Source organism: Anoplopoma fimbria, chromosome 5 (assembly GCF_027596085.1).
Source record: "Anoplopoma fimbria isolate UVic2021 breed Golden Eagle Sablefish chromosome 5, Afim_UVic_2022, whole genome shotgun sequence".
NCBI lineage: Eukaryota > Metazoa > Chordata > Actinopteri > Perciformes > Anoplopomatidae > Anoplopoma > Anoplopoma fimbria.
Genome location: NC_072453.1, coordinates 3491724 through 3508284, shown reverse-complemented (window position 1 = coordinate 3508284; position 16561 = coordinate 3491724). Strand labels below are relative to the sequence as shown.

Here is a 16561-nt window from a genome sequence, read left to right as displayed (position 1 = left end):
TGCCGTACACTATAACTGCACTTTGCTATACTATGCTATACTCAGTCGTCAGCTTACTTTCATGCAGGATTACAAATTGAGATTTAAGTTTTTTTTAGGCAATGCTGATATTTATTAGTTTGAAGCTGCCAATACAAGGTGATAGTGTCAACTTAGGCAAAAAACGCAGTTACATTTGTTTAGCTAGTCTGTGATGATTTTATTGGTTGGAGTATTATGAATTGCAGTACCCAATGGTCACCACCTGAAGTCAAAGTAGGAATTGGGAAGAAAAAGACATTCAGTCATGCAAAAAGGTACTAAAGGTATTTAAGGTACTTAATGCAGTAAATGCAGGATGACTTGAGTAACTAAAATACAATTTCGTTTTGTGGCAAGACTTTTATTCATTTCAGGGTAGGAAAACCTCAAAAACAAAATGTAGACATCATGAGACATACAGTAAAATAAAAACTCTTCAATCAGCAATGTAGCATGCATGTACAAGCTGAACACTGTACAAGTCTGTATGGCAGTGATTTGCAGAATACCTCTAAATATATATATCAATATAAACAAATTACACTTTCAATGGTAATGTACAGATTTAAACTTAAACTAGTACACGATTAATAGATGGACAGCTGTGATTAAATGTCCCGCTATTAATGCCAACAGGTCAATTGATTTCTTCTACAAACATCACATTACTGATGGATGTACTGTAGCATTATTTTCTTAATCTACAAAAAAACACATAATTATATAGTTGTTGTGATAGTAACCAAAGAGGTCTAATAACAAACAAAATTCAAGGACTTTGATTTTTAGATTGTGTTTTACTAATTCTTTTTTGTTTCATTTTAATATACTTTTTGCTCTTTTAAAAATGATTTACTGCATACAATTACAATTGTATTGTTGTTGAAACATATTAGACCAGGACAGTGTACAGGCAAGCTTTTTTATGTACATATATCCAGTATTAAATACACAGTGTAAAGATAACTGTCTCCTTTTGGTTTTCTGCTTAGTGGTGTTAACATGTAAAATAAAATTAACAACAACAACAACACATTTTTAGCAAAGGCCACTGGTTCCATTAGAATTCATAGCAGCGCATGCAACAAGGTGTAACTGACTTGTTGATAGTTCCATCATTCAAGAAATATCACTATTTTAAGACTTTTAATTAGCAACTAATTTGAAGGAAAAGCATAAACAGTAAATGCTACATAGCATTGTTTCATGACTACACTGTAAAAAGATACATACAGTATGTTTAATGTAAGCATTGCATGACTTTATTAAATTGTTAGTAATGCTTGGCTCTAAGGATGGCAATGTCGGTCAACAACTATTGATAGGATTACCATAATATCTGGTTCAGACATTCATGGTACCCAGGGGATGGGCTCTTATTACTTTGGTGATCTCCTGACTTTTCCTTTTGTGCCACCAGGGTTGACTTTTTTTCGTTTTTAAGATCTCAACAAAAATTGGAAATTTGGTACACACATTGATACCTGCAGGATGAATTTCAATAATTTGTATTGCATGACTTTGCATCTAGCGCCATCAACAGGTCAAAAGTAATTTTGTCCAATAATTTGATTAATGGGAAATAACCTGCAAAAAGAAATCCATTCCAATCGACCTCAGCTGCACTTTAGTGCTGATTAGCAAATGTTAGCATGCTAACACCATGTTGACATGGTAAACATTATACTTGTAACATATGCTGTTGCATGGGGAGGAATATACTTTTTAATCTAAAACCTATAACCTACAATCTATATCAAGTAAAAGACATAGGTAGGAGGCATCTATGTTTCATGCACACTTTGGGGATAAATACAGTTCTAGCTTATCTTATACTTAGACAGACTGGGGTACATTTCTTCTACTGGGCCTATGGAGGGCATGAACATTTGACTGACTTGAATGAAATGCATCATTCAAACGATTAACATGCGCTACAACCAGAGCAGAGCAATTCACTCTGACTACCTACAACCACACTCTGCCACCTTCATCTCCTCATAAAGGTATCTTATGGTGAGGCGTCCGTTCTCCTGATACATGACTGTGATAGGGTCTAGTTTGATGGGTACGCAACACGCCATGTTGGCCTTCTTGGGGTTCCTGATGTTGATCAGCGTCTGGATGAGGGCGTGCTTTGAAGGGGTCAATTCGTCCGTCAGCGGATGGTAACACAGGCCTCGACATTCAAAGGCGTCATATTCTGGAGGCGCCACGATCCAGCTGTCCCAGCCGATGTCCCTAAAGTTGACCTTGAGAGAGGACCGCTGGCAGTATTCCCTCTCTGCCTTTCTTTTCTGTCTCCGTGGATGCTGAACCTCCGGGATCTCGTTTGGAAGGTGATCTCCTCTGTTCCAGTCGGCGCCCGATTGTAAGATGGTTTCTTCTTCGTGGAGGATCATTTCTCTTAATTCCTTCTTTGTTTCCCTCCTCCTGCTACCCAGATCATCTGAGAAGACTATCAAAGCTGCTGAAGTATTATCTCCAACAGACACGCTCATATTCAAACAGACTTCCCCTTCGTTTCCACCTTTAGATACCCCACAATCCTTCCTATCCACAACCACATCAAAAACAGTTGCTCCATGGCCCGACTTGATCCAGCTCTGAATAGCTGTGGTCACATCAAACGTCTCCCACGTGCTCTCCAAGCCTGTCACCTCTTTGCCAACAAGCAGTTGGGTGGTAGATGTGAAATCGTTGTAATCTACTTCATAGACTTTGATGGTGGCCTTGAAATTGTGGGAGGTGACTCCTGATCTGGCTTCTGGGAAGAAGAAGAGCTGCAGCTCAGCAGTAGTGATCTTTTCATGGTCGGGGATACTGACGTTGAATTGCAGCCTGTGCTTTGACTTTGTGCCATTTGTCACAAAGAGAGGGAAATCTGTTGGAAAGACAACATCAGGTAAGAGGGGTTTATATGAGACAGCCGCTAAGATTTGCGCTGCCTGACATTAGGTCAGACTGATATTAGAATTTATTTTTTCTAAATAAATCAGTTGTATATGTATTATGGGTGTTTTCTTTTGGTTTTGTGTACTTATTTTGGTGCAATTACAAAATAAATGAAATAAAATAAACTGAATTCTTGGTTCAGACAGACAATGTCGATATCACTGCAGCTGCAACGATTACTGGTTGCTTTGTACTGTTGGCCCCATCTGTGATATGAACACTTTATGTTACTGCGTGAGTCCGTCTGAACTCTGCATGTTAGCGCCAGGATTCAAGTGACCAGGCGGCAACCTCCAGTTCAGAAAATTGAAGCCAATGCAGAAGTGCCTTAAACCTGCATTCTTTCTACTAGCCATCAGTAGGCGACTCCTCTGGTTGCAGAAAGAAGTCTGACTGTATAGAAGTCTATGAGAAAATGACCCTACTTCTTACTTGATTAATTACCTCAGTAAACATTGTAAACATGAGTTTATGGTCTCAATCACTAGTTTCAAGTCTTCTTCAATACAACGTGCTGTTTCATTTGGTAAATTATGATCCCATTTACACTAAAATTGACGATAAAACAGACTAGGCTTTAGTGCAGTGCTACATTCTGATTGACAGGTTGGTACCTATATCAATACAGTAGCAGTAACGGTTTACAGCGCCTCTACGTCACTCGTCTTCAGTCCAAATATGGTCACTTCCATTCACTGGTTGTAAAAATCTAAGATGGCGATCTAAATCTAAGATCACACAAGGCTTCAAAAACGCAGTCCACAAACCAATAGATGATTTTGTCCACCTCTTCTTTACAGTCTAAGAGAGTACCTTACAAAAGGCTTAGGTCACAGGAATATCTGTGAGTTTTCAGAGTCTGGACTGTGGACTGGACCCATGAAAGAAAGACGGCTTACACTAGCTAGACTGCTTGCTTTCTATAATGCAGGAACAACAATTAGTCTAGCTTGCTAGCTTCTACTGTCAGAGTGAATTACAAACTTGACAGATGTCTGAATTTGCTTATTGGTGACTGCCAACGCTAAAATGTGTTCAATCAATGTTCGTAGGCTACAGGTCTATGACATGCTCAAGGTAAGAGTGCTTTTTTTTTTTTATTATGGCCATTTAGGAAAAATACATGCATTTAAGTCTTTTAAAGCAATAATTAAGCTATCAAGAACAATATATCAATGTACTGTAACTATTCAATGACAAAAAAAAATGTTGGAGACACTTTGCAGTGGTTTCCAACATAGGGTTTCAGGCCTCCAAAAGGGCTCGCAAGACATTACATTACATATTTAAGAACTTGAGGAACCTGAAAAGGTTTTATTTTGTTACACAAAAAATGTTTTTAGATCACTTTTGATCACAGTTATTACAGTTTGCAAGTAGACATTGATTCATTTTAAATGGGTCAAAGGCCAAAGTCGGGGACCATTGGTTTAGAGTTTTGTAAACCGTAAAACCCACAAAAAAACCTAATTGAACAATGTTACTAGTAAAAAAGATGTTGAGAAACTAGTTCAATAAATTAGATAACCTAAATATACATTTGGCATGTAGAGATTTCCAAATGTTGAACTTTGTGACCATGGGGATTACTAAGGAAAATCAAAACGGTCCCACAATAAGAGTTATCTTTATTAAAAGGAAGTGACTCCCTCAAGCTAGACAGAAGATAATTGCATATTCTACTTCTTGCATGACAAGTAAAACACATGTACCTTGGACGGTAAAGCTTCGAATTACATCAAACTGAGGGTTTGCTGAGTTGTCCGAGGCGTACTTGTTGTAGAGCTCCATCATGAATTGAGGAGGGCAGATCTTGCTGTTTTCCTGAGGAACATCCGACAGGTTGAGTTTCCTCAGAAAGCCCTCCTTCATTGTACCCAGGAGGTTCTCCATCCTGGAGTCGGCGTCTTCCTCCTCCAGAAGGTCCTCCTCTGACAGCTGGGAGTAGAGTTCCTCAGGGTCCTCACTCTGGATGTCATTATTGAGAGGTTTACAGGTGCAGGAACCAATAGAAACCACCAGACACAAACAAACCTGGAACAGGAATGATCTGGAGCTCTGCATTTTGAAATTAGATCCTTTCTAAGCCACTGAACTGGCACAAAATTTGCCTTCTTCCTGGCTTGAAAACAGAATTTGCGACGGCAAGGTTTGAAAATGGAGATCCCTAATGCAAGGACCACAGTCCTGATGTCCGCTCCCATGCTCCCAGAGTAAACAGGGGGACTTGTGTCAACCAAAATAGTAGCTTGGCCAAGCTTATCACTGCCATTGATGCCTTCTTTTAAGCTTTGTTATCACTAGAGGACTGGCTGCTAATGAAGACACTGTAAACACTTGACAGCGATAATGAGGGAGGCACTGGATACTGTGAGGTTAATGACAAGCAGATATTTCCATAAAATGTCTTTTCCCAGCTTGAGGGTGACAGTGTTGAGGCCAGTGGAAACAAAACACTTAAAAGAAACAGCACATTGCATTCTTCACCACAGACATTGTTAAATACGTCTTACAAGTTAGTGTTGTTTAACTTATATCTTATACTGTACATTGCAGATCACACACATGTTCCAGATACCAAAATGTCTGATGCCTTTGTTCCCTTTAAAGGTACTGATAAGGAAGATAGCCTACTATATTTGACAGACACAGATAGCTTTGGGAATATGGAAGTGAAATAATCTCCTAAACCAGCGCAAGACCCTTCGTTTTCCACTTCAATTTAACCGATAATTATCGGCGTAAGTTTTTTTTAAGTGCCATTTAGTTTTGTGTGAAACCGTTCAGTGAATTAAGTATCTTGTGTTGCACATTGTATGTCACCAACACCAGCACGACAACTAACTTGGCTTGTTAGCTAGCTAGCTAGGTAATTTAGATATGTTCCATGCACAATAGTAAATTTATCCGTTCCGGCGAGAGATGTCACTTACGCAACTTTTGGTTGTGTCTCCTTTCTAATTATGTGTTTTAACAGTTCTACTTACATATACTTCAACAGTTTTACGACAAAATGGGAATGAATTGATTTGCAAAAATGTTTTCATTATTATATATGTAATTCATGGCACAATTCAAATCGGATTTCTGTCACTCGCTGTTGACTACCGTACATATTTTTTCCAAAATAAGGTCCCATGGCGGTCTAATGGAAGAAGCAGGACTTCACCTCTCTATGCCAATACCCCTTATGTGCTTTAAGACAATTGCTCACTGGTGTCAAGCAGCGCAAGTGTTATGCTATCTAACCAGCCTGCTATCTCCAGGCTGCTGCTATCAATCTAGTAAAATATCATCTCACAGCTAAACAGAGCTGGTTGCAGCATAAAATAGAGAAACTGTTGAGCAATATGACTAGTGTCATGATTTTTTATTTTTTTATTTGTGTTTATCGTCCCAGATGGATAATCAGACATTGAAGATGATGTAACTCCAAGGTTGTTTTTCTCCATGGATCTGTCTGTTCTCTGCTGGTAAAGAGGTGTATAACTCAGGAAACTCAGTAATATCAGCACAGTGAGCCATGGTGAGAAGCTGAAAACGTAGAACTATTGTTTACTGCAAATGCAGTGTGTGTCCATGAGAGCAGCTATGACCAGCGTATGGTTTAAGTTTAATTCGGCTCTTTTAGTGTTCTGTCCATCTATGGTGGCAATCACTAACTACTCTGTTCTTCTTCTGTTCATTCCAGCATTTCCTTTGCACTTTATGATTATTCTATGCAAAGGATCTAGAAATTATGATGGACATGAAAGCAAAGAATATTTCACACCACTTGAAAATGATGATGGTGGGGGGGGGGGGGGCCAATGTGTCCAGCCTTTCTTGGAATTTCTGTCTTTCACCAATGCAGTAACTCAGTACTTGGTTCATGCCGGGTTTCATAAAATTGCTTTCATTATGGCCCATCCAAGCATTTGAGAGTTCCTCTCTATGGAGTCAATCAGTGATGAAAAGCGACGACAAGACCTACTGGCACAGACACAGCAAATAATGTGGACTAAGAATGATGTGTTGTGAAACTTTGGTCATTTTACTTTAGGCCAGATACTGGGTTGAAAAAATACTCGGTTAAAAACTGTACTTTAATTATACTTAAATTTGGCAGATATACTGTGGTCTTTGATGGCTGATATTAGTAGCATTCTGAGGCTTGCAATGGTTAATGTCTGGTGCCAACATTCAGTACAGAGTTTTCCGTTTCCAAGTCAAGAAATTCAGAAGTATTTAAGTGTTTCATCCAGAATTTCTTTATCAGGGCACAAAAAAGCTTTGAAACAACATTTAGACCATCATGTAACATTTAAATTCTCCAATTAACTATTTTATTTTTAACAGATCTTTAAAGCAACATTTATTTTATGGCTTCATGGGCTGAGGAGAAAATTGTTAACACAACATAGACTTTTTTTCACTGTGTAAAGCCGTTTGTCAAACTGGTAGCAAATAGTTGCTTATTTTACATCCAGCAGACACAGAGAAACTGGGTCTGTCAATCTCATGAAAATAAGTTCAAAGTTCACTCGCCCTCCGGCTCTGCTTTTGGTCTCAAACAAAGCTTGCTTAATTCTACTGATAAAGTAAAGTGGGTTTAATATTTTTTTTTAAATCTGAGAACAGCTGCCTGCTGTGAGAACAAAGCAGTAATGTGAACACAGCTAGAAAAACTGGATATTCACATAATAAAATACGCAATACTAAATATACAATACTAAAGAATAAATCAACACTATCATGCCACTTTGACAGGCCAATCAATACCTGTTATTTTGAATGCATATATATATATTTATATGTATATATATATATATATATTTATATGTATATAGGTGTGTGTATATATATATATACATACATATATAGTGTATCTATATGTATACAAGTATGTGTGTGTGTATTATGTATATGAATGGTAGCAAGTTATATGTTAAATGCATACAAAGTCTGGGATTTATATACTTTTTATGAAACTTAAGAAAGTCAGCAAGTGTCTTTGATCGTATGTACAATTCAGTTTATTTCCTTACCACGCATACATTATGTCTATGATGTGTCAAAGCACACATCACACAGCTATTCAAATACACTTTGAGCCATACAGTTATAAGGTCATATACATTTATCCCGTTTTACTTAGTATAGAAATCTACTATCATTACAAACTGTATAACTGGCTATATTTCATCTTTGATAAACAGTATTTATGTACCAAAGGGAAATACTAAGTAGCCACTGGAAGTACTAAAACTTTAGTCATTTCAGCTTTTCCAAAAATGCACAGCAGGTGGCAGCAACGCACCACTTTTCTCTCTGCTGTTATACATAGCAGAAGCAAGCAACACATTCCATCTCAGAAGGTGTCAAAACACACTCATTATATACAAGATAAACAAATGGCTATTGAAGTATAGTTCAAAGAAGATATTACCTCTCATGCATGAATAATGTTCCTTGCTTATATATGGGAGGTGTTCAATGGCAACTATGTGCCATCACTTAAGAATAGGTACCATTTAGTTAGCATTAGTAACTACAGTATTTACATGACGAGGGTTGATTAATTTGGTAGGATTTAAATGTGCTGCCATGCAGCTTCTGTGTCCCTCAGACCCTCCTGTGATTCAGTGTGCAGTTCATCAGTGTGTCAAAATTTCAGTTAATTCCAAACAACAGGGGCAAGCGTCAGAGGTTACTGATGTCCGAAGGTTTCAGAAACTGTTTAAACCCAGACATTGAGTTTAGTCTAGTTGGAAATGTTTCCAAAACCAGGTCTGAGTCCAAGCCGAGACCAAAGAAAATCAAGTCTTTTCTCGTCTGATATCAAAGCCGGGAAGATCACTTTATAACAGTAAAAGTGTGCTGAGAAGACTCTAGAAGTTTATGAGGGATCAACAGAGATGGAGATCTACCTGCAGGAGTTAACTTCAACATCCAGACGGTCAATATATTACATACACAGGTTTGTATTAAGTGCACTTCTTTAAACTGCTTTTGTATGAAGGGAGAAAAAGAAATGACAGTGACCTGGATGGAGGAAAAAAAACATCTATGGAAACTGTTTAGTCAACGTCGGATCATGACGGAGGCTAGTCCACGCTTCACAACAGAGTTCTCAGATTGAGACTCAAGAGTTCATCCTCTTTACTGGAGTCCTCTTCAATGTGGAAATGCTCCTGAAATATGCTCTACATGAACGTCCTTCTCGTGACATTCTATCTTCATTGGTTGAACGTCCTACCATCTCCGGCCCTACCGACAGGCACAGGTATCTACCGACATGCCGGGGTAAACCTTTAGCGCCATATTCCTGTTTGTGTCGAGGAAAAGGACGCTGAGGGGACTCATCTTTTCTGGAACACAGCACGGCTCGGGGACGCCAGGGACGATTCCAACCGCTCTGACGATGCTCTGGATGGTGGCGTGATTGGAAGGACGCACCACCTAAGGAAATAAGTGGGAGTAAAGGGGGATCAACGCTGATAGAACTTACTGTTATAACAGTAAAAATAAAGGCAAAAATAAATAAATATGATGCCTGAAAAGATTAGAATTTTCTATTATTCATTCATTATCCGTAACCGCTTATCCTGTTAAGGGTCGCGGGAGGGCTGGAGCCGATCCAATCATTGGGCGAAGGCAAGGTTCACTCTGGACACGTCGCCAGACTATCGCAGGGCTGACATATATAGACGACAACAATTAACGCTCACATCCACACCTACGGGCAATTTAGAGTCTTCAATTAACCTAAACTGCATGTCTTTGGACTGTGGGAGGAGGCCGGAGAACCCGGAGAGAACCCACGCTGACATGGCGAGAACATGCAAACTCTACACAGAAGGCCCGTCTCGCCCTGGGAATTGGACCAGGGCCCCTCTTGCTGTGAGGCGACACCACCGTGCAGCATTGTTTTCTATTATCTGAATCAAAATGAAGAACCCAGTTACCTTAGGGATGGGGAATCCGCAGGCCCCTGCGCAGTAGTAGGCGTCAAATGACTTTGGCGCCAAAACCCACTCGCTCCAGCCGATGTCGGCGAAGTCCACCCTGAGGTAGCGCCTGGAGCAAACCCTGGGCTCGCTCCACTGTCTCCTCCTGGCCTTCTTCATAGTCCTCTCGTCGAAGCTCAGCACCTGGGGCTTTCCTAGGCCCTCGCTGCTCTCCAGACCGTGCTTCCTTCCTGGTTTCACTAATGCTTTGGCTTTCGCCGGGAAGTACGTGTTCTGCCACAGCTCATGATTCTTCAAGGTGTTGTACTGGACCTCTGGAATGTCGTTGGTTTGCATCTGGAGAAGCTCCCTCCGGATCCTTGAAGCTGAGGCTGAGGAGGACGCGTCCTCAGGGGAAGGAAAGGGCCCGTACCTCTGGAGCGACATGGCCACGCTGTTCGGCTCATCTATGGCTTGATCGTCAGCGTATACCAAGATGTACGGCAGGTTGGCTGGATAGAGGCGCTCTTCGCCTTGAGGGCTCCTTTGCTGTCCCCGACCCTCCCCGAACCCCATTTCAAACTCCACCGTGACCACAAGCTGTTTGACATCCCTGGCGTGTTTCAGCAGCACCGTTACATCCCTTGTTTGCCAAGAGCCTTTCTTGAAAGGAGCCAGAGATATGTTCCCCAGTGGTGTTGCAAAAGCTGAGTTTGTGGAAGAGGATCCGTGGAAGAAGAGCTGCGGGGAGGGAGTATAGGGATGCTGGAGGCCGCTGGATGGGTGGCGAGGCTTTCGGAAACGCCACGGTCGCTGGTGGTGGCGGGGCCGCTTGTAGAGGAAATGAAAAGAGGCGAGGAGTATGAGCTCTGATTCTTGAATGGTGGACAGGTTGAACTGGAACACTTCTTTGCCATGCAAGACTCCTGGATAATTTGAAAAGAAATTAGAAGATGGATGAGAAAAACAAGCTCTTCAATTTAAAAACTTCTGAGTAGGACAACCTTTTTTTCAGCCTGTCTTCCATAACATGGTTGGACTCTCTCTTCAACCATGCAGATGTTTTGTCAAACCTATGCTAAAAACCTGAAGGAGGATCTCCCTCTAAAGTGAACAATAAAGACAACTAAAGCGATCAAGTTGCTGCATTGAACCTTTCCCACGCTCTTCTATCATATCATTCTGGCATATTTGACTGACATGAATAACACCATCCGATACGTTTTCTGCAAAATGTAGCTCGACACATCTGACTGACATAAGGAGCAGCATGGAAAATATTAAGCACGGCACGCTTAAGTGCCTGCCTCAAGCACGAACAAAAGCCTCATCCTGGATGGCTATACTCTTGAAGTTCAACCCTTGTCTCCCACACTTCCACCACAGCCTGAAAGACAAACATTGGATCGGTCCAGTAGGTCTGTCGCACGCATATGGAAATGCTTATAGCCGAAAGAGCTCCTCTGAGGCTTTTTGCTGTGCTGCCGGTGTCTGGGTGTGATAATGGGCTCTTGTCTAACACCTAGGCTGTTGCAGCTACCGGTGAACTAACAGACTTAACAGTCACCCAGATCATTAAATCATAACACCAACGGAGCATATATGCGAAGATGTTTGGCCCAAAGGGGAGTGAGAGCAGCTATGTTAGTGAAACACTTGCGGTAAGGATGCTGCACTGATGACACAATTAAGATCGGATGCTTTTTTCAAAGGGTTATTTTGTTCACGACATTAGACTTTTCCAGTTTAACACATACTACAGCCCGTTTCTGTATTTTCAGTATGTAAACAGTTGATCTGTAAAGACATGTGCAACAAAAGTAAGTAAACTAAAAGTGGAGGAGCAAAAATTATATTGGAACCCTTAACATGACACACGCAGTAGCATAAAATAGTAATAAGTTCTAAAAAAATACATTTTTTAAATCAGACTAGGGTATTAAGCTGATTCCCCTTATTTTAAAGTGCTTCAGGAAATAGACATGTCTATTTCCCAAAAGCTGTGATATGTTATAATAATGACCAACAACTGGGTATCAGGTTAATCATTATGATCTGAGCTTCATTTCACCATTTAGAAAAATAAAAATTCATGACTTTTTAACAAAATGCCAAATTATCGTGTATTGGTCCATAATATTACCAGTTACCTGAAAATATCCGAGAGAGGGTTAACAAAGAGTTTAAAAAAATTAATTTTGACATATTATGGAAAGTAGACTTCCCTTCTTACTCTCACAGTGCCAGCAGTTATTATTATTATTATTATTATTATTATGTTATTATGACCGGATCTCTTCATGGGATTTATAAACTCTGTGGTCACTCACTCGGGACAGCCTTGTAACTCCTCACGGTGTTTGCGTCCCTCTGGCTCTGCGGCTCTTTGCTGTACTTCTCGTACACTTTGAACATGTTGATGGAGACCATGTCCCGGTTGACGCGCTGCTCCACAGCCGCTGAGACTCCGGCACCTTGACGCACGGCTCCACCGAGATCCTCAGACACAAGTTTACCCCAACTCGACTCCAGAACCAGTAACACATGCAGAGCGTGAAGAAGCCTGCTCGCCATGGTTGATGTTCTTGGATGAAATCCCATTAAAAAGCAAAAAAAAAGTAACTTGAGAAGCAAAAGGAGTGCAGCCTTTCTGTCTCTCGCTGCTCGATGCCCACCCAGACTTCCAGCCGGTCTTCAGGTAATCCGTGTCAGGCCCTCACTGCGTGGTTCACGGTCTACAGCTGTTTCTACAATGGGAGGAGGACGGGGGGAGGACGCATGCATGGAGCTCTGCTGCTAGATCTCAGATGGTGACGCCTCGGAGCGAGCAGCCAACGAGAGACATGCAGCATTTTAGGTGAGCTGCTTACCAGTTTGGATGAGCAGCAGAATATCAAACCAATACTGTAAATATGCAGCATCCACTCAGGTAGTGTGACTATTCCAGGCACAAAGATCCTCCTGGAAGAGGTTTTTAAAGCTGCAGAGGTTAACATCAAATAATTGACATTGAAACACACACACATGCTGTCCCAGAGTCATATCACATTTTTTAGGGATTAAAAAAATAGTAAAACCACACAAAATTTTGACTTTACAGATGCTCATCTCAGCCTCAGGATAGCTGATAACTCGCTAAGATAGAGTAACAAGCAGTCAACAGCATCTTTCTAGGCTCTCCTCTGTGTTTCTCCTGCAACACAATAGTTTCCCTGTGAGGGAGATGGCAGCAGACTTTAGAGCCACCACGGGTCAGACAGCTATTAAAATAAGTCCTACTGGTCCTGAGAGGGATCACAAGCGGCTCTTTGACACCGCCGTGTCTTACATCGGATATAAAGGACTCTGCTGGGACCGGTACCCCCCTCAGTAAAACACTGGTGTGTTTAAAGTTCGTGCTGCTTCAACGAAATAGCCAGATAGCATCTGTCTCCACCCGGCGAGCCATCTAACTTAGTTATCACTCAGCGTGGGCTCCTCTAATTGGTTCTAATTGGGCTGTGAGTCTCCTTTTGATGGTGTTTTTAGGCTGTCCTCACTTCTAAAAACAACGGCATTAATCATTTGATCAAACACTTAAAACCACCGATGCTTGTGCTTTCCTCACAAGCAGCAGCCTTGTGGTCATGCGAATAATGACTTCTCTCTCTCAGAGGCAAAGGCGACTGTGGCCAAGGCTCGATTTCCAACCGGCCCCTTGGGATGTGGGGCCCTGAAAGTGGCCTGACGTTGTTATAGCCCCTCAAAACCTCTTAGGAAGGAGGTCAGAGAAGACGGTTGGGGGCACAAAGGGCATGACTTTGATGTTGGAGACCATAGTTCACATCCAATATGATACCAGCAGGCACAATTTGGTTTCTTTTACCGTGACCTAACTCTTTTCCTGACCATTGCCTGATAGTTTCCTAAAGTTAACCAAAGCTGGTGTCAGACCAGAAAATACTGGTTTTGGGCAACAATTACTCTATTGATTATGTGTGAGGACTTCAAGCAATTCATTTATAACTTTTTATTCTGCACTGAGAACTTATTGGTTATTTTGGATTGGTCTGATGAGGGTTCTGTTCCTTCAATCAATCAAACTCTCCATGGGGTGATTCAAATCGAAGTTAATCATTTTGAATTACCTTGAATAATAATTAGTATGTTGTTTTTTGAGAAAAGTCAGCATGGCGTGCATTCAGGAATTAGCTGACTCACATCAGCCGTTACATGCATGCTCCACAATCAGTAGCTCAATGAACAGCTGTGTGGGTACCAGCTGGCTGGTCATGTCCAATCATATTCATGCAGATGTACAGCACAGCCATTATAACCTAATACTTCTCGCTATCAATCAGTGTTTGCTGCTGCAGCATCCCTCCACCACCCCAACCTACTCTTTTATGAGCTTAGCTTTTTTGGTATCTTTTAACTGCATAACCATTTGCTATAAGTGGTCAATTCCTTGACGCAAGTGTCTCTGAACTAAATTTATGTTTCTTCCAACATTGTATCACGTGGAATGATCTAGAGAAAGCAACACTAAGCATCTGGCATAAAAGAAAAATTAGTTTCATCCTCAACTCATGTTGCAGAAATGAATCAACCGCCGTCTGGATCATTGAGGTCTTTCATTCCAACTTTGTGCATAAGATTGTCATTGTATTCCTCTTATTATTGATTACTGAACCCTTGCTCTTTTTTTTTTTAGTGACAGAGACAAAACCTGACTTTTAATGGTCATGTTTTAAGACCATGAAACTCCATTGTGCCACCCTGCCTTGGAGACGTGGAAATACACCAGCCTTAAGGCCCCAGCTCCATATCAACTCCTCTGGCTTCAGCAGCTGTAGCCATTGAGCCAAAACTGCTCCACCACAGTCATTAGCCGCCACTTCAAAGGTAATTTTAACCCTTATGATTACTTGTCACACCCACAGCAAACTTCATAAGACCTCTAACTTAACGGCTTCCCGCAATGGGTGAAATAGAAGAAAATGTCAGGCGGACAAGGTTCATAATTTGTTGAATTGAAAACTGTTGTGTCCAATGAGCATACATTCTCAATGACCATAAAGTCACCTCATTATCGTGGGTTTGCAGCCAGAGATCAAAGGAGCATGTCCAGGTTTTGTGTCCCACACACGTCAGCCTGGTTACCAATATAGCTGCTAAACAAACTGCAGAGTGTAGAGAGAAAAAGTGAACGTAGAGAAATAGTCATTATTAAGTGTTTAAGCTCAAATAATAAAACAAGCTTGAGGCTTTATGTTCCCTGAAGAGATTTAATATATCAAATAAATATATCAGTTCATCATGTTCTCTGCGTTTGGACATTTGAAGGACAAGCTCAACACATTTGAGTGATGTTTTTTTTGCTGAGAAGGAAGATGAGCACATTGACTCCATCTATATATCTGTCCATTGAATAGGAAGCTAATTCCAGTAGCCAGTTAGCTTAGCTTAGCATAAAGAAAGGAAGCAGGGGGCAAGAGCTTAAATGTATCAACCCCAGTCTACCAACACCATCTAATTTGCCGAGAGGTAGATCTGAAGATGGATACAACTCACCATGTCTTTACACTAAATATGCATCTACAGCCAGCAGCTCGTTAGCTTAGCTTAGCATTAAGACTGGCATCGGGGAAACAGCTAGCCTAGCTCTGTCTAAAAAATCCACCTACCAGCGCCTCGAAAGCTCACTAATTACTATGTTTTATTTAATATATTTAATTGACACAAAACAGGTGTAAAAATGACATGTTGTGGTAAAAGGGATTAATAAAGAGCAGTGACTTTCTGCCTTTTCATCGCCGTGAAGCTGAGGTTACAGATCCAAGATATAATGTATTAATTAGTGATCTTCAGTAGTGGTGGTAGGTGGATTTGTCTGACAGACTGGCTGTTTCCCCCTGTTTCCAGTCTTCGGGCTAAGCTAAGCTAACCAGCTGCTGGCTTTGGCTTCATATCGCCACAGATGTTTTGTGTATTGTTAAAGGGCTTTCTGGACACACACAAACCAGCAAGAAATTTTGATTTGGCAATTTTATTGGGTACTGCTTTGTTTTTTGGATCAGATCACTGAAGCCTAAAAGATTGAAAACCAGCGTGTTGTATAGCAATAGAAGAACCAGACCAAGAAGCAGGCCAAAATATACGTCCTCTATTACACATTGAGACTCATTTAAAAATTTTCATCTTGTATGACATCATGAAATGAGTCACCACTCCTCCTTCACCTCCTCCTCCTTCGCAGGGTAAAATGGTAAAGTTTAGCCCCCCAAAATATGCTCTCATTCACAGAATATTTGCCTGGGGTGCTCATCAGGACAGGGAGTAGGACAGACGAGCCCACCGTGTTTCTTTTGGCCCGAGACCGCATCCTTCATCCTCCCCCTTTCTTTCCCTCCTCTTCCTCCCTTTGACTTGTTTTCATACTGCTGGCTGAAGCTGAATGACCATTCATGCTCGCTGCAGTTGGATATGGATGTTTGTGTTTGTGTGTGTGAGAGAGTTTGAGGGGCATGACATCCCCTCATCTGATGTCTGCCAAGCCATCCACACACGCACACACACACACACACACACACACACACACACACACACACACACACACACACACGCACACGCACACGCACACAGACACTTACCATACTCCCCTCCAGTCGGGATTC

At 41.2% G+C, this 16561-nt stretch overlaps 2 protein-coding genes across 2 annotated transcripts; both read right to left on the bottom strand.

Annotated features, from left to right (window-relative positions):
* Nucleotides 1–330: 330 nt before the first annotated feature.
* Nucleotides 331–5121, bottom strand: gdf2 (growth differentiation factor 2). The gene is made up of 2 exons (XM_054599151.1): nucleotides 4689–5121; nucleotides 331–2905 (listed from the first exon to the last, which is right to left on the bottom strand). The coding sequence occupies exons 1-2, from the start codon at nucleotides 5038–5040 to the stop codon at nucleotides 1986–1988; spliced, it is 1272 nt and encodes a 423-aa protein (XP_054455126.1). The 5' UTR covers nucleotides 5041–5121; the 3' UTR covers nucleotides 331–1985.
* A 4104-nt stretch (nucleotides 5122–9225) lies between these two features.
* On the bottom strand, nucleotides 9226–12506 carry LOC129091688 (growth/differentiation factor 10-like). Its single transcript, XM_054599385.1, has 3 exons — nucleotides 12236–12506; nucleotides 9924–10831; nucleotides 9226–9417 (listed from the first exon to the last, which is right to left on the bottom strand). Exons 1-3 carry the CDS (start codon nucleotides 12504–12506, stop codon nucleotides 9226–9228), a joined length of 1371 nt encoding a protein of 456 aa, XP_054455360.1.
* Nucleotides 12507–16561: the final 4055 nt, after the last annotated feature.

Excerpts from the sequence above, each read along its gene's own strand:
- gdf2 (XM_054599151.1), bottom strand. The coding sequence starts at position 5,040 with ATGCAGAGCTCCAGATCATTCCTGTTCCAGGTTTGTTTGTGTCTGGTG. Across the intron at positions 2,906-4,688 it reads TCGAAGCTTTACCGTCCAAG|ATTTCCCTCTCTTTGTGACA; the intron begins GTACATGTGTTT and ends TCTTTCCAACAG.
- LOC129091688 (XM_054599385.1), bottom strand. The coding sequence starts at position 12,506 with ATGGGATTTCATCCAAGAACATCAACCATGGCGAGCAGGCTTCTTCAC. Across the intron at positions 10,832-12,235 it reads GAGTTACAAGGCTGTCCCGA|GAGTCTTGCATGGCAAAGAA; the intron begins GTGAGTGACCAC and ends CAAATTATCCAG. Across the intron at positions 9,418-9,923 it reads GCGGATTCCCCATCCCTAAG|GTGGTGCGTCCTTCCAATCA; the intron begins GTAACTGGGTTC and ends TTATTTCCTTAG.